We start from the raw sequence: 25385 nt of genomic DNA on the forward strand, positions 1-25385 counted from the left end.
CATTCATGGGGCACCCGGGTGTTTCACAGTTGGTTGAGTGTCCAACTCTTCAGCTCAGGTTTTAACCTCAGGGTCGTGATTCAACTCAGGTTTTAACCTCAGGGTCGTGAGTTCAAGCCCCACGTTGCACTCCATGCTGGGCATGGAGCCTACTTAAAAAAAAAAAAAAAAAAAAAAGATTTGTGGAAGAGGTCAAAATAGCAACAGGAACAGCAGTTTAAAAGTTGATTTAACCCTCACAGATGACTTTGAGGGGTTCAAGACTTAAGGAAGTAAGTGCAGATGTGGTAGAAATAGCAAAAGAACTAGAATTAGAACTGGAGCCTGGAGATATATCTGAATTGTTATAATCTCAGGATAAAACTTTAACAGATGAGGAGTTGCTCCTTATGGATGAGCAAAGAAAGTGGTTTCTTGAGATGGAATCTACTCCTGATGAAGATGCCGTGGAGACTGCTGAAATAACAAAGAATTTAGAAATTACATAAACTTAGTTGATAAAACAGCAGGGTTTGAGAGAATTGACTCATTTCAAAAGAAATTCTGTGGGTAAAATGCTATCAAACAGCATCAAATGTTACAGAGAAATTGTTCATGATGAAAGGAGGAGTCAGCTGATGTAGCAAACTTCATTGTCTTATTTTAAGAACTTGCCCAGCCACCCCAGCCTTTAGCACCCACCACCCTAATCAGTCAGGAGCCATCAACTTCGACAGCAAGGCCCTCCACCGACAAGAAGATTACAACTCGCTGAAAGCTCAGATGATGGCTAGTATTTTTTAATTAAGGTATGTAAATTTTTTAGACATAATGCTCTTGCACACTTAACAGACCAGTATAAGCATTTATATGCACAGGGAAACCAGAAAACTCATTTGACTCACGGTATTGCGATGTTCTCTCTGTCACAGTGCTGGGGAGCTGAGCGTGCACCATCTACAAGGGAGGCCTTGCCATGCTGTACATCACTTCCCTGTGACTTGTTTTATAACTGGACATTTGTACCTTCTGACTCCCTTTACCCATTTCACCCACTCCCTCCCCACCCTTCACCTTGGACAACCACCAGTCTCTTACTGGTTCTATCTATGAGCATGGTTGTTGGTTTCTGGTTTTTAGATGCCACATACGAGTGAGATCACAGAGTACTTGTCTTTCTCTGACTTTGCCCTCAAGGTCTATCCATGTCACAAATGGCAATATTCTGTTCTTTTTTTATGGCTGAATAATACTTCATTGTGTGTGTGTGTGTGTGTGTGTGTACGTATGAAAAAATATCTATATACAGAAAATGTATAAAAATTTGTAGATACACATATTTGTATATACACGTCTATATACACATATTCTTGTAGTTTTATTTTTAAATCTTTGAGGAACCTCCACACCGTTTTCCACAGTGGCTGCACCCATTTGCTTTCCCACCAACACAGCACAGGGTTCCCTTTTCTCCACATTCTCACCAACACTTGTCTTCTTGATAATAGCCATTATAACAGGTATAAGGTGATAGCTCATTTGTGGTTTTGATCTGCATTTCCCTGATTGGGGATATTGAGCATCTATTCCTCTGTTGGCCGTCTGTGTATCTTTAGAAAAATGTCTATTCAGATCCCCTAATTTTTATTTGGGTTTTTAGTTTCTGCTATTGAGTTACAGGAGTTTTTTATTTTTTTTAAAGATTTTATTTATTTGAGAGAGTGAGAGCACGAGCAGGGGGAGAGGCAGAGGGGGGTGAAGCAGACTCCATGTTGAACCCTGGGATCATGACCTGAGCCAAATGCAGATGCTTAATTGACTCAGCCACCCAGGTGCCCTGAGTTATAGGAGTTTTTATTTTAAAAAGATTTTTATTTATTTGACAGGGAGAGCACAGGCAGGGGGAGCAGCAGGCAGAGGGAGAGGCAAGCAGAGGGAGAGAGAAGCAGGCTCCCCGGCTGAGCAGGGAGCCTGACACAGGGCTCTTGATCCCAGGACCCTGGGATCATGACCCGAGCTGAAGGCAGACACTTAACCGACTGAGCCACCCAGGTGCCCTTATAGTTTTTAAATATATTTTGGATGTTAACCCCTTAGCAGATACGATTTGCAAATACTTTTTCCCATTCATCAGGTTGCCTTTTCACTTTTTGTTGGTTTCCTTTGCTGGGCAGAAGCTTTTTAGTTTGATAACAAGTCCTGCTTATTCATTTTTTCTTTTGGGGTACGATTGAAAAAATCACCAAGATCGATGTCAAGGAGCTTACTGCCTATTGGTTTCAGGTCTTACATTCAAGTCTTTAATCCATTTTGAGTTAATTTGTGTGGGTCTAAGATAGTGATCTAATTTTCCCAACAGAATTTACTAAAGAGACTGTCTTTCTCAATTATATATTCTTGCCTCCTTTGTCATAAATTAACTGACCATACATCCATGGGTTTATTTCTAGGCTCTCTATTCTGTTCGATTGATCTAGAGCATACTGTTTTGATTAGTATAGATTTGTAATATAGTTTGAAATTAGGGAACAGAATGCCTCCAGCTTTGTTCTTTCTCAAGGTTATGTTGGCTATTTGGGGTCTTTTAGGATTCCATACACATTTTAGGATTGTTTTAATTTTTGTAAGATTTATTTATTTGGTCAGGGGAAGAGAGGCAGAGAGAGAGAGGGAGTCTTAAGCCGACTCCATGCTGAGCACGGAGCCTGAGGCAGGCATCAATCTCACAACCCTAAGATGAGACCAAGAGTTGGTTGCTCAACCGAGTGCTACACCCAGGCACCCCTTAGGATTGTTTTAAAATATGCCATTGGAATTTTGAGAGATTGCACTGATTCTCTTAAGTTGCTTTTAGTGTGAATATTTTAATATTCTTCCAATCTGTAAACATGGAGTATCTTTCCATTTATTTGTCTTCGGTTTCCTTCGTTAATCTCTGAGAGTTCTCAGCGTACAGGTCTTTCACATCTTTACATTTATTTCTGGGTATTTTGTTCTTTCTGATGCCATTGTAAATGGGATTGTTTTCTTAATTTCTCTAGTTTCTTTAGTTTGTTGTGCGTGTACAGAAATGCAAAAGATTGCTGTATACTGATTTTGTGTCCTGTAACTTTACTGAATTAGTTCCAACATTTTTTGGTCTTTAGGGTTTTCTATATATAATGCCATGTTATCTGCAAATACTGACAGCTTTACTTCAAGACTTACAGCCTTTTCTTTTTCTTGCCTAATTGCTCTGGCTAGAACTTCTAATACTGTGTTAAATAACTTTTAAAATCTGACATAAAAAGCAAAGTGGCCCCAATAAAGAAGTTTAAATGTTGAACACTGAGTTCCTGGACCAACTCCCTTCTTTTTATGGAGCCCCCTGTGGGTAATGGAGGCATCAGAAACAGTTCGAAGTTACTGCTGTGGAACAGACCTCAAAACTTAGAGGTTCAAACAGTAATCATTTCTCTCATGGTTTCTATGGATTAGGGATGTAGGAAAGGTTCTCCTTGGCAATTCTGACTCAGGGTATCTGATGCATTTGCAGTTAACAGTGGCTAGAGCCAGAGTAGCAGGAGGTTAGAACACTGGGGACTGGCCAGGCATTTCTGCCTGTCATTTCAGGGTCTGTGTGGGCTGGTTTGGGCTTCATCACAGAATGTGGCTTCAGGGTGTTAGTTTTATGTGGTGACACAAGGACTACCAGCCTACACAGCTTGCATATTCCAACAAACCAGCTGTAAGCTGTGTTGCCTTTTATGATGGAGCTTTTGGAAGTCTCATAGCCGTACTTTTGTCATATTAACCAGTCACACTTCTTGATCTAGGGAATATCAGACTTTACTGATCTTTTAAAACTGCCACATCTACCCTCAAGAAGCCTTCTGGTGTGGGAGGCCAAGACTAGTCCAGATAACACCACCAAGAGAATACCAAAAGGTAAGCTGCCCCAGGTAGAAGCCATGGGACCTCATGGAGGGGGGTAAGGGAAGGCACTGGTGGAGGTGACCTTTGAGCTGATTCTTAAACTGGACTGACATTTTTGAAGGAATAAATGGTTGGTGAACAGTGAGTGATTACTTGGTTGCAACCAGAAGTGGCTAAAGGGAAGGAGTGAGCAAAGAGGCCAGAAATGTGAGCCAGATCAAAGAATGCCCAACTAAGAAGCTTTGGGGGGGTGGGGTGCGGGCAGGGAACACACAGGCAGAGAAGTAATGAAGTTTCCTCTTCCCTCCAGACCTAATTACCATAGGAGAGATGGCAGATTCTCCTTGCCAATACCTACCCTTCTGAGCGGTATTACAGGAGTTTACGAGTCTCCAACTTGGAAATATCAGGTAACTATAAGCAGATTTGACTTGGCTTTATTACTTGCTCGAACCATTGCCTGAATGGAGCACAGGGTCTTAGTGGTACCTATTGTGTAGATCAGTATGGTCCAGAACTTTCTGTGATGATGGAAATGTTCTGTGCTGTGAAGTTGGGATGCTACCTAACCACATGTTGCCATTGAGTGTTTGAGATCTAGGGCTAGAAATGTACTTTTATTTAAATAACCACAGGTGCTTAGTGTATTGGCCAGTAAGGCCTAGTTGAAGGATTTGACAAGTGAAATAGAGTTGCTAGGGCTGGCATAGACCCCCATGTGTACTGTGGGAATCCAGAGTAAGGGGACTAGCCACACAGTAACACCACCCTGATTCAGGTTTACTGACTGAATCTGAAGGAATAATATATAGCCAGAGAGACCCCTGTTGAAAAATACTATCCAAGACCTTAAAGTAGAGGACAGTGGCAAGAGCCAGCTGGGAGAAAATGTCTGGGTTGGTGAGGGGATTTCCCAGCTCTATTATCTCAGCTGGGCAATGAGAGATTAATTTTTAGCCACAGAACCCTACTATCAATTGTTGTAACTAACTTGGAGCTCTCGGAGTTGGAGGCAGGGGTGGACATTCAGTGGCTGTGCCTCTGCAGTCCTAGAAATGGTAACAGGAAAGTTTTCATCCCTTAAAATCTCTCTCCAAGCTGCAGTAGGTCTTGAAATCAGTAATGAAGCTTCATGTTTGTTTGAAACAAATTTATTCTCAGAATAATGCACAAAAGTAGAGGTTGAGGTTACCTTTGGGAGGCTTCCCCCCCCCCAACTCCTCCCCCTCCTCTCTGGCTGCCAGCAAGAACAGAGCTGAAGGAAACATGCAATCACAAACAATGATCAACTCTAAAGACAAAAAGGTTTGGTCCAAAAGAACTCAACATAATTAATCCAATTACTGTGAAGAGCTTCACTGAGTAGGATTAAGATCTTGCAGATGTAGTGTTTCCACAGGGTGGCTCTTCAGTGCACCAAGGGGGCCTGCTTGAGGGAGATGAGGACAGAGCGCATGCGGGAGACGTCTTTGGCCTGCTTGCTGGACTTGGGGTTAAAGTCACACAGCCGGGCCACCCGTTCCCACTCAGTGCCTGGGGACGACTCGTCTATGTCGTTTACAAAGGCTTCTTCTGCTGCCCTGGAAGCAACAACACAATATGTTGGTTTAATGCAGAACCCCCTCCCCCGTGAGCTACCTGGCGGCTGCCTTGTGACAGAAGTGACTGCCTCTTCATGCCTGACTTCCTTGCGTTCTGGTTTTCCAAAGAGGAACAGCCCCTGGCTCAGGTCAGACTCGGGAGCAGACCCGTGGCCAGTTCTCCTAGGCACAGGGTGCCCGGACCGCTGTGTAAAATGTTGGAATACAGGTGTTTGGTTCAGGGCGCTCTGTCGATACAGAGCATTAAAAAAGCAAGTCCTTAGCCAGCTATGCACTGCCTTCAGCAACAGGAGCAAAGCAGCAGGCCGGTCAAGAATGTGCACAGGAGTTGATGGCGGGCTCTACTGAGTTTCAAGTGAATTGAGAGACTTCTCAAAAGCCCACCGGTCATTGCACGATAGCCTCTGGATTTATTCCTAAGACCAGAGAGAAACAGGGCAGATCAAAAGGAATTCAAGACACAGCTCCCATGCGAGCAGCAGGCACTAGAGACTAAAGCCATTCTGGAAGGGGGTTTGTTAGGACATTCTCCAGTTGAGCTGCAAGTTGGCCATTTTCCCTCCAGTCAGGTGCCTTGGGCCACTCAGGGCACGCTCTGGAAGGGGGGGGTGCCCAATGGCTAAAGAGCCAATCAATGTTAGCTGCTTTTGGGTAGGAGGCTGCTCCAACATTCTTTCCCATCAAGGTCAGCCCACCCCCAGTTGGGAACTGGTGGGAGTTACAGCCTGAAAGGACAGTGGAAAGAGGGAAGACACACTCTATTCATCTACTCCAACAAGCATCACGGGCAAAGCGAAAGCGATGGAGATGACCGGTCTGTGGGGACGGAGGGGTGGCACGCTTACAAGGATGGCCGTGGCAAACACTGCTGCAGCCCGAGCCACTACAACACTTCATGGCACACACAGTTAGGGGCAGTGAGAAAGGTTTACTTAACTGTTCTAGGCTGTAGCAAGGATGGTTTATGTTTGTGCTTAAAGGTGAAAAGAAAAGAAACGAGAGAAACTTTAGGTCAGATATAGAAAATGAGAATGAGCTCAATGCAGATGGTCAGTAAGCTAGACATGCCCTTGCCACTCCATCTACACTTGGGAACGTGCAGCTGGCTTTGCTGGGCCACCCTGCTGCCCAGCAAACCCAGACTCGACCTTTCCAGTCTCCAGTTCTACGCCAGAGAGAATGTGCAAAAATCAATCCAACACCACCTGTAAGTCCAGCATTTCACAAATCTCATTGCAAATGCATCTGGGGACCCAGGAAAACCCGCTCTGTATTCTAAAGGGATGAACATGTCGAGGTCACAGGCCCTAAGATAAGACGCTCTACAGACAGGAACCTATCGTCCACCCTTCCCACCTGTGGTCCTTCTACTACCCTCATCTCCCTTACATCAAAATGGAGTCCTAATTTTTGAGGAAACAGCAAGCATTGTTTCCAAGTCTTCTTCGGCAATACTGCTTTGAATACAAGAGTCAAATGTTTTTCCAGAGAAGATGCAGTTTTCTTTGGGGGAAAAAGCCATCGTGGCCTATCAGACAGCTTTGGCTATCCCGACCTTAAAAAGCTGGGGCTTCGTTGTGCTAAAGTGGGGGGATAGGCATCAGAAGCTGGCCACTAAACAATTTCCCACATCGAGAGAGAAACAGTTACAGGATCCCCACCCCCCCCATGAGACAACCTCCTCTGTTCCCAAGGGAGTAGCAACCAACCCCACATGTTCTTCAAAAGAACCAAATGTAGAAAGTGCTGCCCCGCCTGGCTCCCAAGCAGGGGGGCAGCAGTGGTGGCAGCAACCCCAGTCCCAAAGCCTTCCCCAACCAGGTCACAAATGACCCACACTTTAAAAGGGAATCCAGTTCCTTCCCTCCAAAACCCCAAATGTGGAAAAAAGGCTCTCAGAGTTAAAGGGAGTCACGCTTCTACAAGACAATCGATGGATCATATCCCCAACCTTCTCTTAGGCAGTCCCCAGAGTGCCAGTTTGAAATATTTAGAAAGCAGAACTTGTGACATAACAGGAGCATTAACTCTAAACAAAAAGAATCAAAACAGGAAAAAGAATTAGTTTTGCAACATACACATAACCAATCACGTCAGCGAAGGGTTGTTTGTAGAAAGCTTCATCTGCCACCCTAGACAGCAAGAGGTCCAAAAGGCAGGCAAGCAGGCAGGAAAAAAGAGAGAACATTGAGAGGCAGAAACATCTCAAATCCATAACAGAGGCACGACTGTGCTCCGGGGCGCTGCTCCCAAGGCTGGGTGCTCACCCAGGGAGGCTTCAAGTGCTGGAGACTCCAGCAGGCAAGGTTCCCCATGGACCTTCCCCCTGGGGATTCTCCCGGGTGAGCCCTGCCAAGCCCTTCCCAGCGTCATCCCTGCCACCGCGAGCAGGTCTCAGCACCCACTTCCAGGGAAGCCCTTTTAGAGCTACTGCGTCCACTTGATCCAATCCTCAACCCCGACAACATAGGGCACCGTGTTCTCATCAACACTTTACAGGTAACAGGAGGCCTGGACAGGAAGCCCCTTGCTCAACCCCAGGTGGCAGCAGAACTCCCAAGCAAGCCTGCCTGGCTCTTTTTACCAGACAGTAATGCTGCCCCCCAGCTGGCAGGTGCTCAGGAAGCTGGGCCACCTTCCTGCAGCCTCTGGCAAGCTCATGAGCCATCACGCTACGCGCCAAAGCCACTTCTGTCTTGGATTATCCGACTCCTGCTTCCCCGCCCTGACTGAATGGGATCACTTTTCAGTCATCTGGGAACAGATGTGGTCATTTCAAAATCCCCACCTTAGAGGTAAAAGTTGCTGGATGCAAGTGGTCTGGTGCAAAGAACTGCAGCCAAGAGTCCTGGCTCTGGCTTCCTGTCTGTCCCTAAAGATGGTCTGCTCAGTCCATGCCAGACGGGACTGAGGCTGTCAGTGTCAGGCTGTCACAAGGTGCAGCCCAGGAACCAGACCTTCACTTAACTCTTAACTCATACCATACATGGGTCAAAATGGCAGGCCTCTGGGACAAAAAGGAAAGGGGGGGCATGCTGGGTGGAAAAGTTTCCACCCCAGGGGACAGGCTCGCTTAGACCTTATTGGCCCGGCCAGCCCACCACAACCACTGTGGGTGGGCAGGGTACCTCCATCCAGGAGTTTTACCCTGTCCTTTGCCAGGTTGGTTTGGGACACATAAGTAGAAGGGACATTTTTAAGGATGATCATGCCTGCTTATTAGCCTAGGCTCCCTTATTTGAAGGGAAATTCTAGTAATTTTGTTTATTTTTATTTAAATTCACACATAGCCTTCCTTCTTTCCCATTTTGGTTTATACATAGGTGGTGGTTTGTGGAAATTTAAAGAAAGCAAAAAGAACAGCCTGATTGTAACTCTAAGTCAGCAGGAAAACAGAGTTGTTTGTGGAGAGAATGAGTGGGTGGGAAAGGAAAGGCAGGCCCGCTTGTAAACCCATAATCCTTATAGTTTACACAAAGGACTAAACATAATCGATTTCAAAGAAAATAAAGGTTGAATGACTACAGTCCAAGGCATCACTAAGACAACAAAAGCCTGATGAATGGCAGGCTTTCACTCCTTTGCAGCTAGCCCCAAGACTATGGAACTCGTCAGTGACAGCATAGCCCCATCCAGGTACAGACAAATGGAGCAAATGGAAAACCATGATCACCATAGGCGGCCCCTCTAGCTGTTTGTTCTTCACTCATCAGAGGGGCCTGAAAGCAGCAATCCTCAGGGAAGCCTGAGGGAAACGGGGGTGGGGGTGGTGGTGGAATGTAGGCCTGACCACAGGGTGCTCAAGCAGTGACCCACATTAATAGCGCCCAGTGGGCATGGAAAAAATATTTGCCATCATGGAGAATCAGGGGTTCCCCAAACTTTTATAAATCTTGAAAGATAAAAAGTTAGCACCAGAGCTCCCTGTAAAAGGGGTAATGTTTCTACTGGCTCCCATGGAGTGTCCCCCCTGCCCCCCAACAGGCTGTCACTAATCATTCATGGCTCTTGTGCAGCAATATTTGGGCCCCAAGTTGGGATAAAAGGAAGGAGATGCCAGCTGCAGAGGAACACCAGACCACAGATGCCATGAAGGCAAGATCTGCTCTCATTCACCCACTGCCCAGCACCATGCCTGGCACAGATGTGCTCCTGAGGTTTTAGGCCAGGGCATCTAGAAGGCAAGAGGCCTGATGATACACTCGTAGTAACAGCCTCCCCACCACATCTTCTCTCAAACTGCTTGCTCTGCCTTAGCTCTGTGTGCCACCTAAACATCCAGCTGCTGCAAAAGTCATCGAGAGGAAGACCGATACTTGAAATGAACACTCTATTTTCTCCTGAGATTCACTATTTACCTATAGACAGTTCTTTTACATATATAAAAGGACTTACTCCACTCCTTTAGTCCTATGGGATGCTGTTTAGAGAGTCAAACATGGAGGGGAAGTGGTCAGCAATGTCAAAATCTCCAGGGGAGGGGGTGTACCACTGGAAGAAGTCCCCCACGGTTGCTCTAAATGGCTCCTGCCCCAGCCCATGAAGAGTAAGTCAGATAAAGCATCAAAACCATCCCTTCTATCCTGGAATCCTGGTGACAAAGGCCAGTGTGCCATTAGTTTGACACAGAGTCTGCCCTGTGCCTCAAGGTTTCTGCAAGGCAAGGGACCTGGTTTGGGAAAAGCCCTACATTCTCCGTGAGTGGCAAGTGTAAGTCTCTTCCCCTGTCCAGAGCTTGGGAGGTTCATCTATGCGAGACCATCCAACTCAACATTCTACAATTCTAAGAAAGGTACCAAAGCCCTAAATCCAGGCCTGGAGGGACTAAGCCTTGGTGACTGAGCTCCTCAAAAAAGGTATGCTTATTTGCTCCAAGGACAACGGATGCTGTATACAGACAGCTCCTTTCTTTACAGAAGGGATACAGTTGAGCAAAACTGCAATTAGAAACCTATTCCTGACACAGTCATTTTTTACGTCTGAGAATCTATATGTGAGCCTGTTTACCCATCAGGGATCCTGAACAGGGAGGGTCAGCCTGGTTTTACCAAGTACTTCAGGGCAGAATGACTCATGGGCAACTTGCTGGATCAACGGGGCCTCACAGAGGGCTTGCACAAAGCACCCACTCATCTCCCTTTAGAGATCAGGGCTTGCACAAAGCACCCGCTCATCTCCCTTTAGAGATCTGAACTTGTACCTGGGGTCAATCATCTTGAAGGAGCAGAGAATAAAGCAGCCTGGACCTGTCAGCACTTGAAACTGATCACAAGCTCAGGAGAAGCCCTGGTACCAAATGCTCCTCCAAGCAACTCTGCACCAAGAGCGGAGAGCAGTCCCCACCATATTACAGAGCTTCCCCTGGAACTGGAGAATACATCCCCCAGCGGACACAGGCTGCAGCCTGCCATCTGAGGGGCAGCTGACAGGACCCAGGCTGGCCAGCCAGAGACCGGTAGCTGAAGCCTACTGCACAGAACAGTCCATCTCTTCTGCTATTGTTGCCCTCCTTAATAAGCAACACACTCTGGCTGGCAAAGCAGTCCACTCCCTCTTCTCTGACACATTTCCATCTAAGCTAACAGAGGCAAGAGCACTTAAACCAACTTCTGCCTCTGAGGGCAAGAACCTATGGCTCTTTGCCCTGACAATTACAAACACCCCCGGCCCAGTCTGGCCTTTCTTTCCAGTGAGGTAGTGGAGTGACCACGGAGTGAGAGCTGGGCTCTGAATCCAGCAGGGCAGGAAGCCACTGGTCTCCATCAGGGCCAGCAGCACTGCCTCTACCTTTCTCTGAGCTACTTCCAAGTGGACTTTAAGCATGGAGTAGTCCAGACCACAGGTGCCAGTCAGTGGGGGTAGGAGAATGAACTTGGTTTCTCCCCACAACTACTTCATCTTCAGTAAGTGAGTCCATTCTGAAGAGCATTTTAAAAAAGTCCACTCAAGTTTTTCCTAGACACGGAAGTACCCAGAGAATCCTTAATTCTGAAGTCACCATGTTGGAACATCCTTGGCTACCTAATCACACACATGGTTCCTGCTACCAGACCCCTTTGTAAAGCAGCTTTCAGAGGACAGGGTTGTATTTAGGGGATGCAACATGACCAAGTCTATAATCACCTCAGAAGTACTGAGACCCTGATATATTCATGAAAGTGGCCCTTCATTTCAGGGTTACATTTCCACATGGGGATTTGATCCATGAAATAACTTTCCCTTTTGCTGTTTCATACTATTACAAACAATACAGATTAACCAAACTCTTAGCTGAAGAGCTAAAGCCAGTACAACTGGGGTGGCTAAAGGACAGGCTGAATTATGCTCCCAAGACCCAAGAGACTTGCAACCTTTATGTTTCAAGTACTTTTTCCAAAAACTGCAGAGACATTTCGTGTAACAGGCAGCACCTGTGAGAACTATACCGGCTGCCAGAAATGAACGTGACTCAATCTTGGAGAACAAGCAGTTGCCAGCAGCACCGGAGACTGACCTGTTGTTTGCTTTTGTTTTCTGTAGCTGCTCGTCCTGCCTTGCATACCACTCTTCTAGCTCCTTTATTGCTTTTTCTTTCCACTCTGCTTCTTGCTTCCGAGAATTGGCATCTTTGAAGGGAAGGAAAAGAAACACAAATGAAACAAAACACAAACTGAAGTTTGCTCCATCAATTTCTTTTGGTCTTATTAAACTTGAGTGTGTGTGTGTGTGTGTGTGTGTGTGTGTGTGTGTGTGTGTGTGTGTTGGAAGGACAATAATCAGGAGGGAAGACAAAATTCTATTTCCCTATTTGTACATCCAGTCTCTCATCCCAGTGATTCTATCCAAGTTCTTTCATATTCTCTCTCAGTCCACTGACATCTTAGTGGATTCACCAGTTTTGGGGTTTCCTTTCAGGGTAGGGGAGAGAAGGATACACAGAAAAAAGCCTTTGGGGGCACCAACTAGGGAAAAAGCAGTTAAAGGTTTTTGTTTTTGTTTTTTTTTTTAAGATTTATCTGAGAGCACGCACACGCACAAGAGCAGGGGTAGAGGGGCAGAGGGAGAGAGAGAAAGTCTTAAGTGGACTCTGCCCTGAGTGTGGAACCCAACTCGGGGCTCAATCCCAGGACCCTAAGATCACGGGCTAAAATCAAGAATCAGGTGCTCCACCAACTGAGCTACCCAGACACCCAGGAGAATTCTTTAATAATTATGCTGCCAATATTAGTTCAGGGTGGACTGTTGATATTAGATAATATTTGAACAAAATCTTCTTACAAACTATAAGACCCCAACTCTGCTGATCGATGGGTTTTGTAAAACACAAGGTGGCACTCTCTTAACTAAGCATGGCGGAAACGCTTCTATGAAGCGGAAAGCTATTGTTAAAATTACCAGAGGAAGGGAGGATTCAGGAACCAGGGAACAGAACATAGATGTTAAAAGTTGAGGGGACCACAAAACATCTACTCCTGCTTAGACTGCACAGTGAGTTTGTGGCAGGGCCAGGACAGAACTAAAGAAGCTCTAAGGGAGAGGATTGCAGGGGGTTGAGGTGGGGTGGCAGAATCATTAGCAGTTATCCAGAAGGTTCTAGAATGAGAGAGAAAACAAACTTAGCAAGTTTGCCAGACTGGATTTTCAAATATGACAACTAGCTAAAAAGACCAAGTCAGTAGATAGCAAGAGATAGAAATGCAGGCCATAGCTACCGCTGCAGGTGGCATCTAAAGTTACCCCGAGATTTCACTTGAAACACGTTCTTAAGCATCCTCTCTGGTAGGTGTTTTGTAACAGACCTCTCCTTTAATCCTTACAACAATCCCCGAGAAGGTAAACTCTAGACCCATGTTCAGCACTGAGAAAAACTATAGCTCAGAAAGTCTGAGGAATCTTTCCTAAAGTAAGTGGCAGAGCTAAGATTCAAACCCAGGTCTGACTCTGAAGGTTACACGTTCTTTCTTCATTAAGCTGCCTCCAAAGGGAGGGATGGAAAGGAAAACAAACCTAGAAACAATCACAAGATGTGACTAGAAGGTGGTCACCAGTGACCAGACAAGAGTTTGGACAGTGCAGGGCCAGAGCCCAACCTGTAACTAGCTAGGCATCCTGGAAGAGTAGAAAGCAGTGGTGGTGGCGGCGAGTGAAGGGAAGAAATGAAGCACTTTAGGGCATTTTTAGGTCCTTTCCAAGAACATCTTACAGTAACAACCTGCAGAAGGCTGTGTCTGTAACTACTGGAAATAGCTTGTTCGCAGCTAGAAACTCCCCCAAAGTTTCAGATTATAAAGAACTTGTTACCCTGTTATTTAACTTATCAGAGGTGACCTATCAATTTTTTTTTTTTTTGAGAGATGGGGGGAACCCACAAAGGGAGAGAGGGAGAGTCTTGAGGCTTCACGCCCAGCGTGGAGCCCGACATGGGGCTCAATCTCACAACCCGAGATCATGACCTGAGCCACCCAGGCGCCCCACTCAGAATTCTTTTACTCAGTGATGAGTCAAGTCTATACAGCAGACTTCTGATATGTGTCCATGGCATTAAGCAGAAGTGGAATGGAGGGCGCTAGGATGCGGTGGGAGATGCTGTGGGCTGGCAGTGCATGTGGACAAGAAACTGAAAAATACTACGGTTAAAATCTCCTTCTCAAGAGTGGTGAAATCACTTCTGAAACACTGCTTTTTAATAGGAGAGTATTTCCTTTCTTTGTAAAGATTTTTTTAAAGTTTTAATATACTAGGAATAAAATAGCACAGAAATTTATCTCTGAAAAATTAATCTGAACAAAAATTGTAACCATCTGCACAGATTGTAGTTATTGCATAAAACCATCCCTTTAAATTGTCTTCTTGCTTTTACAGATTTTTTAAAAAAGTGACACTGGCAATAAGAATTTAGAATTCTGGGACATCTGGGTAGCTCAGTTGGTTAAGCGCGTGCCCTTGGCTCAGGTCATGATCCCAGGGTCCTGGAACTGAGCCCTGCACCAAGCTCCCTGCTCAGCGAGGAACCTGCTTCTCCCTCTCCCTCTGCTGTTCCCCCCTGCCCCTGCTTGTGGTCTCTCAGTCTCTCTCAAATAAAATCTTAAAAAAAGAAAACAAAAAAAAACGGAATTTAGAGTTCTTAAATGCTTAGCTCAGTAGGACAAAGATCCAAGCGACAACATAATCTGCATCTGGGCATGAGAAGAGGGAGGGAAAGCTGAAGAGTCCCCTTGGGGAACAGGGCACACTGATAGCCATCTTCGTGGGCAGTCCTTCTTACTGTTCATGGAAAAGAAAACTCTGAGAATGCAGTCACCAGCTAAGCTGAAAACCACGCACACTGGTTTCTCTATATTTAGCATCTTGTGCGTTCTCACAGCTTTTGCAAAGAAAAAAGAGGAAACTGAAGAAACACCTAGTTCACAGACCAATTTAATTCAATTGCAAAGCCCAATGTTTGACTTCAGAAAAGCATCTTAAGAAAACAACACTTCATGGAATATTCCCAAAGTGCCCAATCTGATCACTGAAAGGGCGGGGGGAGGCAATTTTCCCAGACCCCAACATGACCAAAGTGTACTCTCTCCATGGAGCAGAAAACTTTGCTAAACTTCGGGGAAAGAGAAAAGATAAAAGTTGGGTTCTGTAATCTGACAAATACTAGTACCAGCAAAGTCCTGCCTCTCCGCCCACTCAGAAGAGACACACAAGGAACAGGCCACGACTAAAGCTACCAGCATCTCATGAAGACAGTTTTCATCTTTTTTTAAAGCTGCACTATCCAGTACAGTAGCTACTAGCCACATGTGGCTACTTCTTAAAATAAATTAAAACTTCAGTTTCCCAGTCATACTAGTCACATTTCAAGTGATTAAGAGCCACATGTGGCTAGTGGCTACCATACGGGACAGCACAGATCTGTACTACTTCCATCCAAGAAATTCTACTGGAGAGTGCCATAAAGGTCCAAAGAGAAGTGTGCCCTTTGTTCTGAAAGCCACATAAATTGGGCTGGAAAGGGAACAGATTTGGCACTAACTGGGTCCTACTTCTAGGTGTCAGTTAACCCTCTCTGAAAAAACAAGGAGTCAGTTTTTACTAATTCATTGGTTCCCATGAAGGACTAATAATGCTGACGTTGTTGGTGCACAGAAGAACATCGTTATTTCCAGATATACAATATTTAAGCATGAAACAGATGATGTATCTGAAAGTGGATCAGAAATGTGTGTGTATAAAACATATACATACATACATGCTTCATTTACATAAAGATAACCCAATATGGCAAAATGTTAATCACTGAATCTAAGGGGGTACGCACAAGTTCATTTTACCCTTAACTATGTGGTTTGAAATTTTATTTCAAGTTTTAAGTAATCTCTACACACAATGTGGGGCTTGAACTCACGACCCCAAGATCAAGAGTTGCACACTCTACCAACTGAGCCAGCCAGGCACCCCTGTGTTTGAATATTTAATAAAAAGCTGAGGAAAGAATACCCCATGGCTTTATCTCCACACTGTGCCATACCTCTGCAACCCACCTACATACAGATACCAAGTCTCCTGATCTTGACCAAAAGCAAGAGCCCACGCACACAGTTCCTCACCAAAGGCTAGGCCGGCTGGCACTGGTCTCAGCGGGACAGCGTACACGACGTGCATTGTGGCTAGTGGATGGAGGGGGTACGGGCTATGAAGCAGGGCGGACATAAGCTGAGTTCTGACGCTACTGCTTCTCAGCCGTGTGATTCAAAAACTTGTTCGAGAAGTCTCACTTTCCTCACTTACAAAAACATACAAACTTAGCTTACAGGGGTATTAGAGTAGGAAAATCAAACTGTACACGTTTCCTAACATACTTCACATTTTCTTCTTAAAGCATTACCTTAAATTCAGCCTAGAAATGATAAATGGACCTTGAAGTCTCTTACCCGGAGACCTTCAAGTTTGCACAACACTCTCATAAACACATTCTCAGACGAACCCTGGAGGTGGTAACACCGATCTCACCCCACAGACGAAGAAACAAACTCTACAAGGTTTGAACCACCAAGTGCCCACAGCTCGAAGAGTTCAGGCTGGACCTTGAACCTACTCTTTCTTCACTGCAAGCTCAGGACTCTGCTCTGCTCTGCTCTTCCCAAGAGGATGCACTTGGTGGTGGCTCTCTGAGCTGCCCTATTCCTCACAAAATGGCCTGTAATTAAGCATCTCCCTGTGGGTGGCCTTGTGACCCCTCAGGCTGAGGAAGAGATCTTCCCAAATACTAGACAAGGACATTATGGCTAATTCCAGTTAAAAAGGGCTAAGAGTCAAGGGCAACTATTCCATTGAAAACAAGACACCCAAAGACAGAAAAAGATTCCTTACCAAGGGCTTCCAAGCGTTCCGTTTGCTCTTCTCTCCATTTACGGATACTTTCAGGCTCTGACTGCAATCGATCCACTTGTGAAATAGCTGCGTAACTGTCTGTTGGACCATTACTCTCCTTAACACAAAAAACAATTGTGTTCTATCAGTACCAAACACGCCTTCCTGAAATGCGCTTCATACACGGTAGAACACCCCTGGTTATGTACTGATGGCCACTTTAACATGTTAAAGGATTACCTTAAAAGCAACAACACAACCTTACATGCTCATAGGGAGCTCTCAACATTACTGCACCTAATCCTTACAATCCACAAGGGAGGCAGAGTAGTTGTTAGCCTGCCTCTTAATAACTGGGACAGAAGTGGGAGAGAGGAAAACAGGGGAGGTGGGTCATGGATTGACTAGGAAACAGTGTTAATGATTTTAGTGTCCTCACTTGACACACAGCTCATGTGGGATCTTCAAAGTAACAAAGGTAAATACACTGCACAGCAAGGCCTAGAACCTAAAACTTCTAAATGCTATTACATGCAGGAAAAAGAGCGCTTGATACCACCTAACCAAAACAGGTGATTTCTGGGTAAAAGGGAGTCCAAAAGAAAACATGTAGTCACTAGTCACACCAAGAAAAAGAATAAAAAGGCAAGCAAATAGGAGTCACAAGTTGCGGGGGGGGAATGCGGGGCAGATTCTTTATAGTCGGTAAGGTCTGACAGCTAATAAACTGATAAAACTCAAATAGAATTTAATCTTTAGAAAATTTTTCACCTGTTGAACTAGGGAATAAATTCCAGGTTCACCTAATCAGACTATAAAAAGATGGAAGAATTATTGAAAGTATTAGTAACTAACTTATTGACATTTTCCATGTGTCAGGCACATAAAAGTTTTATCTCCCACGCAACTTGCAAAGTTTTGATTCTCATTTCACATTTGATGGGACTAACCTGAGGCAGAGAGAAATGACATGTCCACTTCACAGCTAATAAGAGGTAGAGCCAGGTTCTAAACCCCATTCTGTCTCACTCTAAGGGCTAAGTTCTACCAGGCACTGGAAACTAGAGTCCAGGCCAGCTGCCTGTTTTTGTAATTAAATTCTACTGGAACACAGCCAGGTGCATTCATTCATGTACTGTCTGTGGATGCTTTCACATTACAGCAAGAGTAGTTTGACACAGTTACGACAAAGCTTAAAATGTTTACTATCTGGTACTTTACGAAAAAGTTAGTCCATCCTTGGTTTAAAACAATTAGACTAACATCCTTCCTGCCGGTGAACTGGTTGAGGGATGGGCAGAAACCCAGGCATAAGCAAAGCATCATGCTATTTCCCCAGGCTGTAGTGACTACTTGCAGTTGTTCCAGAAGGAAATGCAAGATTTTTGCTGGGTGGTTGGGAGAAGAGGAGAAACCCCCATCTTGTTCTAGATAACATGTCACGCACATGAGAAGCCCACAAGTGCTGTAGTCATCTGACCACCAAGAAAAAAGCTTGAGCACAAAAATGCACACTTAGCAAGCAGAGCCAGAGTCCCAGGGGAACTGAGAGTCCTGGTTGAAGGACACTTCAGTTATATAAACCGGTAAGACTTTTTGTGTTTAAGCTAATCTGAGTTGGGCTGGCAACTCAATGCCTAGTGATATAGAGGGAAAATAATGGCAGTCACCACAAATTCCAGCCCCCCTTCCCCCAAGACAATCTCAAAGGTTCAAATGCTGGCCCCACTGCATACCAGCTCTGTTACTTTTAGACTACTTTGTGCCTCAGTTTCTTCATTTGTAAAACAGGAATAATAGTACAGGTCCCCCAGGTTATTGAGAGAATTAAAGAGTAAATATAAACAGTGCCTGACAGTGCATGGCACAGTGTTTAAATTAGCCATTGCTATCATCACCATGAAAGCTCATTTCTTTTTTTTTTTTTTTTAAAGATTTTATTTATTTATTTTGAGAGAGAGAATGAGATAGAGAGAGAGGGGGGGGAAGGACAGAGGGAGAAGCAGACTCCCTGCCGAGCAGGGAGCCTGATGCGGGACTCGATCCCGGGACTCCAGGATCATGACCTGAGCCCGAAGGCAGTCACTTAACCAACTGAGCCACCCAGGCGCCCCTGAAAGCTCATTTCTTGAGAGTAAAATCAGTAATACTAGGGCCAGGTCAGTAATGTTTTAAAGGAATGATCAATGTCACTTCTCTTCAAATCCTTCCATTTTAGCAGGTAACATACCCAGTACTAATACATCTAGGAAAGTCAAAGGAGTGGGGTCCTTTCTAGGTCAATCAATTCAAATCACAAGAAAGGAAGACTCAACCACTATCTTTTAACATAATCAGAGTATTCTGTACCTGGTAGTACTCGCCATTCATCACTCCATCCACGGCATCTGCAAGACATAAAATTTCAGTTGGTCAGTCAGGACTAGTCAAATGCTGGGCCAAAGCATTACCAGTCTAATACAGTACTATCTGCCTCAGGTACCGTAAATTATACTAATGCTATCCCTGTGCTACGCACTAGACAGAAAAATGAACGACTTCCTGTTTAATGAAACCAAGATGTGCTTATACACAAATTACTTCACCAAAATGGACAAATCTGTACCAAACCCCCAGTTCAAAAGCTTTTTGATCTTTTACCCTAGAGAGGGAACACATGGATGCCTGGCAGAAGAGTCTCATAGAGCAACAGTGTTTCTCCATGAAAGTTCTGGAGAAGGCAAAGTGGGGCCTGGAATCATTCAGTGAGCCAAGGACATGCAGCTTCATGTTCAAACCAAGGTGCTTTCTTGGGAGTCAGGACTCTCCATCCTGTGCCTGTAGACCTAAGGGTCTACAGTTGAGACTTCCTGAGCTAATTTCTCTAGACCCCTGGAACTAGTCTGGGATAGTAAGATTTGGGCATACCAAATTAAGTATTTTCAAGGATACAAGTTACAAAAAACTCAAAGTGTGGTGTACAATCCAGTCTTACTGGCACAATTCACTCATGAGCTAAATGAGAAAGTCCATTTGAAAAATGTGGAAATGATCTTTTTTAAGTAAGACCTAGAGACCATCAATCCACATAGCATAAAATGGTAGTCCACAGGCTGAACACATTTAAAACACACACTATTAAGTCAGAAAACTTCACAAATTCAGGATGTCTAGGTTTTGGGGCAAGGGCAAGCAGACAGAAGATCTGGCAATCTTGGGCCTGCTTGAGAGGAGGGCAGCCTTTACATCCAGCACGCTCTGCTCTATCTGCCAGGACCCCAGGCTCCCCCGCCCCCCTTTTTTTTTTAACCCATTCAGTGTCTCAGTCATTCAGCTGCCCGATAAGTATGCATCCTAAGCCCTGCCCCAGAAGCCATCACAAAGAGGCAGTCTGCACAGGGCCGCCTGCCATCCTTTCGAAAGCCTTGATACAGACACCATTTTTAGCTTCTGCCTACACATTCTGAACTCTGGATTTGTTGGCTGACCCATATTTACTACCTACTATGTAGGACTTCCATTATTTTGTCCAAATTTTTTTTCACACTACTTCAAACTACTTATTTGTCCAATTTCTTTTTTTTCCAAACTTACTGCATGGGGTGGGATAGGGAAGGTGACAGAAGAGATGCACCTAGTGCTCAAAAACTGATACAAGTATTTGGGGGGCATATTCAGTTGCTTCTCAGTAAGAAATCCCTTCATCTAGAACCGCTAGCACAGACCGTGCCCGGTGGGCAGCACCGGAGCTGCCCCGCACGCTGACACCATGCTGGTCGCCCTGAAGACCCTCCAGCAGCCGACCTTCAAGAGAGAGATTCTTGGGTCACGGGATATACATTTTAAAAACTTCTAAATGCCGACCATTTGCCCCCTTTTAGTGTCTCATTTATATTACTACCAGCAGCACATGACCGCCCCATTTCTCAGACTCTTAGTGAATACTAAAGATGGAGTTTTAGGTTTTTAAATTTTTGCTAAGTTGACAGCAGGGAGAAAACTTAGGTGGCTTTGTCCTGCCAATCTCTTTTCCTGTGAGGTAATCATGCAGCTGACGTTTGATTTTCTTCTTTACTGAATTGTCTGAGTTTTGCCCATTTTTCTGCTATCTTTTGATCTCTATTCACTTTATATTATTTGTCCTCTCATATTACAATTATTCCCCCATTGTCATTTTTTTTTAAAGATTTTACTTATTTACCTGATAGAGACACAGTGAGAGAGGGAACACAAGCAGGGGGAGTGGGAGAGGGAGAAGCAGGTTTCCTGCTGAGCAGGGAGCCTGATGCGGGGCTCGATCCCAGGACCCTGGGATCATGACCTGAGCCGATGGCAGACGCTTAACAACGGAGCCACCCAGGCGCCCTCCCCCATTGTCATTTTATATGGTTTCTTCTGGTACTAAAAAAAACCCAAAAATGCCTCTCTTTAATCCCCCTGGAATTTATTTTTGTGTAAGATAGAAAAGAGGTAATTTTGACTCCTAGAACTTATAATGGTTAGCATGGCCAGACCTAGGCCTAAACTCTGGTTAATATATTACATTTAACACACCAACTATCCAGTTAATATATTCCAGCCCAGGGCCATTCCCAATAGGAGAGCTTTTGATCACTACACCATACACAAAACTAGAAGCAATTTTCATCCCATACCTCCTAAGTCACATGCTGCCTGTCCGTTATGACCAAAGACTCATCCAAATCCACTGGCAAGTGCTTTGAGCTCTTATTAGTTACTGTACTGACATTCAACTGGCCCAAGTCAAAGACCTGCCTGTTGCTACAAAACATACAGAAAGACATCTTAAGACAACCAGGCTAAGCAACCTGATGCTCCAGAAGGAACCTTTCTGGGGCATCTCAGGAACTCCAGAGAGAAACAAGGGCCAGAGTAAGTTTCCAGAGAAGAAATTTTGTCCCAAACCCACCTTCGACTTCCCATGGTGCCCATGCACTGGAAGTCAAGCAGATGTGGGTTTGATGAATCCCAGTGGAGACATGTATTAGCTTGCTACCTTAGGAACACTGCTTAACTTCCATGATGCTTTCTTTTCTGAAATACGATGCCTGCAGGTACTGCGTGAATCTGCAGCTACAGAGAACTGGCATGAGGTAAGCGTACAGTACTAATTGTCAAGCATGAAATTTCCCCGAACTTTTCTCCACCACTGCTACCAAGAAAGTTACTCTCCTCCTCCAGAAGGCTTTCCTTTAATTCACGTGCCTCTCTTCCTCCTCCAAGGAAAGGCTTGTCAGAAACAACAACCGGTGCCTCACTGCCGTACTCTCTCTGGAGCTCCTTAATCATCCCTTTCTCCAACCTCCTCGGCCCTCATACTTGAGGGCTTTACAACAGCTCTAGACTTAAGCGGCCTCTTCCTGACTACTTGCTCTTCCTCAGTATCTGAGCCACTAGACTCAGCTGGTTACCTTCCACCTTTAAACTTACCTCCCTTGTCCAGATCTCCTTACAACTGAAGGAATCCTCCAAGGCTCGGGCCCTCCAGTTTTTGCCTGCTCCCATCCTTCATGGGAGTTTTCCCCCAGGCTACTCGTCCATCTGTTAGAGTCTCCTGCTGATGTATCTCTGTATAGTAACATATCAGATACAGGGCTCTCTCCTAAATGTTTCCTCAGCACACCCCAAGGCCTACAGGCTTTGTAATGCCTCTCTCTTCCTACTCCCAAGGAATAAGAGGATAGCCAGGTACCGTGGCAGTAATATACCAAGTACTGTGTGTAAGCACTTCACAGGTCCTACTGTAGTCCTAGTAAGCCTATGTGGTATCTATCTGTACCGTGTACTGGTGAAAAGGCTAAGGCAGGGCAGTGGCAGTTACCGAAGCTGCCTGAGACCACAAAGTTAAACTTACACTCAAGCAGTCTAGGAGAGCACAGAATCTCAACCACTAGAGTGCCTCTTTTCAAAGAAAGTAAGTGTCCAACTAGTTCTCTAATCCCCAAAGGAAGTGCTGACCACTGCACTAGTGCCAACCTCAATTACACTGTCAGAGGTCTGGCTCTAAATCACTAAATGCTTAGTTCACTAAGAAAGTCCTTCCTAGAAACTAAGTCAGCAGTCATCCCTTCCTTCCCTTTGCTGAAAGCTTAACGCACAAGGGATCTGTGTATCCAACTCTACCCTTTCACCTCTCCAAACTGCTCATCATCAAGATTTGTCATTTCTCTACAGGACTCTTGGACCTGGTATTTTTGTTCATACCTTTCTATCTACTATGTGCCAGACACCCTGCTAGGCACTAGAGATACAACTGTAAGCAAGAGTGACATTGTCCTTGAATCAGGACAGTTTTCTAATTATGGGTCCTGATTCTAACTCTGTCCTACCCAAGGCAGCCACACTGCCTTTGAGAAATGACAATCTCTTGTCCCGTGATACCCCTGCGGAAACAACTGCAACAGCATATGGTACAGTCGACGGGTAGGGAAACTGGGGGCATAGCTAAGAACTTGGCCCTTTTTAAGTCATTTCTCTGCAGGACTCCTAAGTTTTCTCATATTAAATGAGGAAAGTAAACTAAGGATCTAAGAAGTAAATTTTGTGATTCTCAGGCAAATGTTAATAAACATCACCCAACAACAAAACCCTACTGACTTAAAGCCAACTTCATCTCCCAGCCACAACCTGGTTCAGTCCAACCTGCTTGCTGTAATTCGCATTTTTCAGGTGTATCATATGTTCTCGTGTAAATTCTTACTGGAGGGCTAATTTGCTTAGGAGGTAATATGGTACAGGATAAAAACTCAGAGGCTACAAAGGAGCAGTCTCCCTACCCCTACTCAAAAAATGGCTCCGCCTGGCTGCACAGTAACTTGAGATTTCTGAGTCTGAATGCTTTCACAGAGTACAACTCTAGTGCACCAAAACCTCAGTCTCCAGGGCGCCTGGGTGGCTCAGTTGGTTAAGCGACTGCCTTCGGCTCAGGTGATGATCCTGGAGTCCAGGGATCGAGTCCCGTATCGGGCTCCCTGCTCAGCGGGGAGTCTGCTTCTCCCTCTCCCGCTCCCCCCACTTGTGCTGTCTCACTCTCTCAAATAAAACCTTTAAAAAAAAAAAAAAACAAACCTCAGTCTCCAACACTCCGTAGTATCTCATTCCCAGCAGGTTTCTCTCATTTATGTTATCTGCCTGGCTCCTTAAGGTTTGAGGTTAGAGTAGTACAAACACTCCTATCTGCCCCACCGGTGCCCTGTTCTCCTTTAATTAGAATTTTTTTTTTTTTAAGTAAATGAAAACCCAGGTTTCATTTCTTCCAGCTAATTTCCTACTTCCTCATTCTACTGAATAGGTCCCTTCCACTCATCTTTTCCTCCCACTGTAATTCAAAGCATCACACACAGGTAAGGCATTCAGAGGTCACACTGACAGCCTACTGCTCATTTTGTTTGTTTGTCTTTGCTTGAGTCTGGCTGGGAAAAGGCCACCCTACATTCTCTATTCACTTTTTAGAAGACTAGTTCAGGCTAATCTTAAATTCTGCTTAGGCAACACTGCCTACCAAAGCTGTTCCTAGAGGAAGTAGAGCTCCAGAAATCCCGGCCATAATCCGTTCGACAAATGGTAAAACTCTTATCCTTCTTTGGCTGGAGTTTCTTCCTCCAGGATTAGAACACCCTTCTTGAGTTCCCTATTCACGCCTCCTTTCCTCCCCATAATCCAACATTCTGTACACCTGAAGTGCTTAAATACCGAATTGCACTGCCGTTTTTGTTTGTATATATCTCAAAAATGATACTAGTATTCTCATTTTTTTCTGCTCTCCTTTCCTAATAACTGGTTCTGTGCCGGGCTCAGGCTTGCCTTTAAGTCTGGCCAAACTGCGCCAATGCGGCTGTGTTTCAGAGGCCAAGCTCAAAGCACAGTAAGTGCTCAATGAAAAGTTCCTGGACTGAACGGGCTTCTTCGAGCTCTTCAGCCTGTCACCCTATTTTCTTTGCTTTCTCGCTCTGCCCCGTCCGGGAGCACTCAAACATACTCATACCACTGAGAAGGCTTCCCGAACCTAGGTTTCTGCTATGACTTGGGCCGGGGTCTCGTTTTTCTCCTTGCACTCTTCCTTAACCTCCCGGTTCAGCAAGAAACAAGAGTGACACAGAGCCCTCAGACCCACTCTGGGCCGAGTTTCTATACAAGCCCTCCCGCCCCAAACGCCGCCGCACTCTCACCGGGACCCCCTGGCGGCTCGCCGTGCGGCTGCGGCCCGGGGGCACCGCCGTCCAGGATGGCGAAGGCCTCGTCGTTCTCAATGCCCGCAATCTCGCTCTCTTGCTGCGCCAAGAAGGCCGCGGCCGGGTCTTCTTCGCCGGCACCGACCACCCCGTTCCCTAGCGCGGGGCCGCCGGGAGCGCCGGCAGGAGCGCCGAACGGATCTAGTTCAGCCATGGCGGGCAGTTCAACGGCACGGACACCGACGTTGAGCGACACGCCGACCGACCCACCAACACCGCGCCCCGCAGCGGCTGCTGTGGCGGCGACCGCGATCCGACGACAAGCGGGAGGGAGAAGACGGAAGCGGAAACCCTGCCCCTATATCCGGTTGGTGTAGGC

At 45.5% G+C, this 25385-nt stretch overlaps 1 protein-coding gene and 1 long non-coding RNA gene across 7 annotated transcripts; one reads left to right on the forward strand and one right to left on the reverse strand.

The window, feature by feature from the left end:
* On the forward strand, positions 1-14572 carry LOC112809648 (uncharacterized). The gene is made up of 3 exons (XR_003204630.2): positions 1-3906; positions 4205-4304; positions 14337-14572. It is a non-coding gene; the product is annotated as an uncharacterized lncRNA (long non-coding RNA).
* On the reverse strand, positions 5030-25351 carry CLTA (clathrin light chain A). 6 transcript variants are annotated; one of them, XM_073881349.1, is made up of 7 exons: positions 25004-25351; positions 19185-19222; positions 16836-16953; positions 11989-12100; positions 7574-7627; positions 6433-6468; positions 5030-5474 (listed from the first exon to the last, which is right to left on the reverse strand). In XM_073881349.1, the coding sequence occupies exons 1-7, from the start codon at positions 25218-25220 to the stop codon at positions 5303-5305; spliced, it is 747 nt and encodes a 248-aa protein (XP_073737450.1). In that variant the 5' UTR covers positions 25221-25351; the 3' UTR covers positions 5030-5302. The 6 variants fall into 6 exon arrangements, with proteins under 6 accessions (XP_073737450.1, XP_073737453.1, XP_073737451.1 ...); XM_073881351.1 differs by lacking the exon at positions 5030-5474 and adding an exon at positions 5487-5911; XM_073881352.1 differs by lacking the exon at positions 7574-7627.
* Between the last annotated feature and the right edge of the window lie 34 nt (positions 25352-25385).

This window comes from Callorhinus ursinus, unplaced genomic scaffold (assembly GCF_003265705.2).
Source record: "Callorhinus ursinus isolate GAN/ISIS: 27379988/994484 unplaced genomic scaffold, GSC_fseal_2.0 scaffold42, whole genome shotgun sequence".
Lineage (NCBI taxonomy): Eukaryota > Metazoa > Chordata > Mammalia > Carnivora > Otariidae > Callorhinus > Callorhinus ursinus.

Coding starts and splice junctions, on each gene's coding strand:
- CLTA (XM_073881349.1), bottom strand. CDS start 25,220: ATGGCTGAACTAGATCCGTTCGGCGCTCCTGCCGGCGCTCCCGGCGGC. Junction 16,954..19,184: donor TGAATGGCGAGTACTACCAG/GTACAGAATACT, acceptor TTTTGTGTTAAG/GAGAGTAATGGTCCAACAGA. Junction 6,469..7,573: donor GCTGACGTGATTGGTTATGT/GTATGTTGCAAA, acceptor TTCACCTTTAAG/CACAAACATAAACCATCCTT.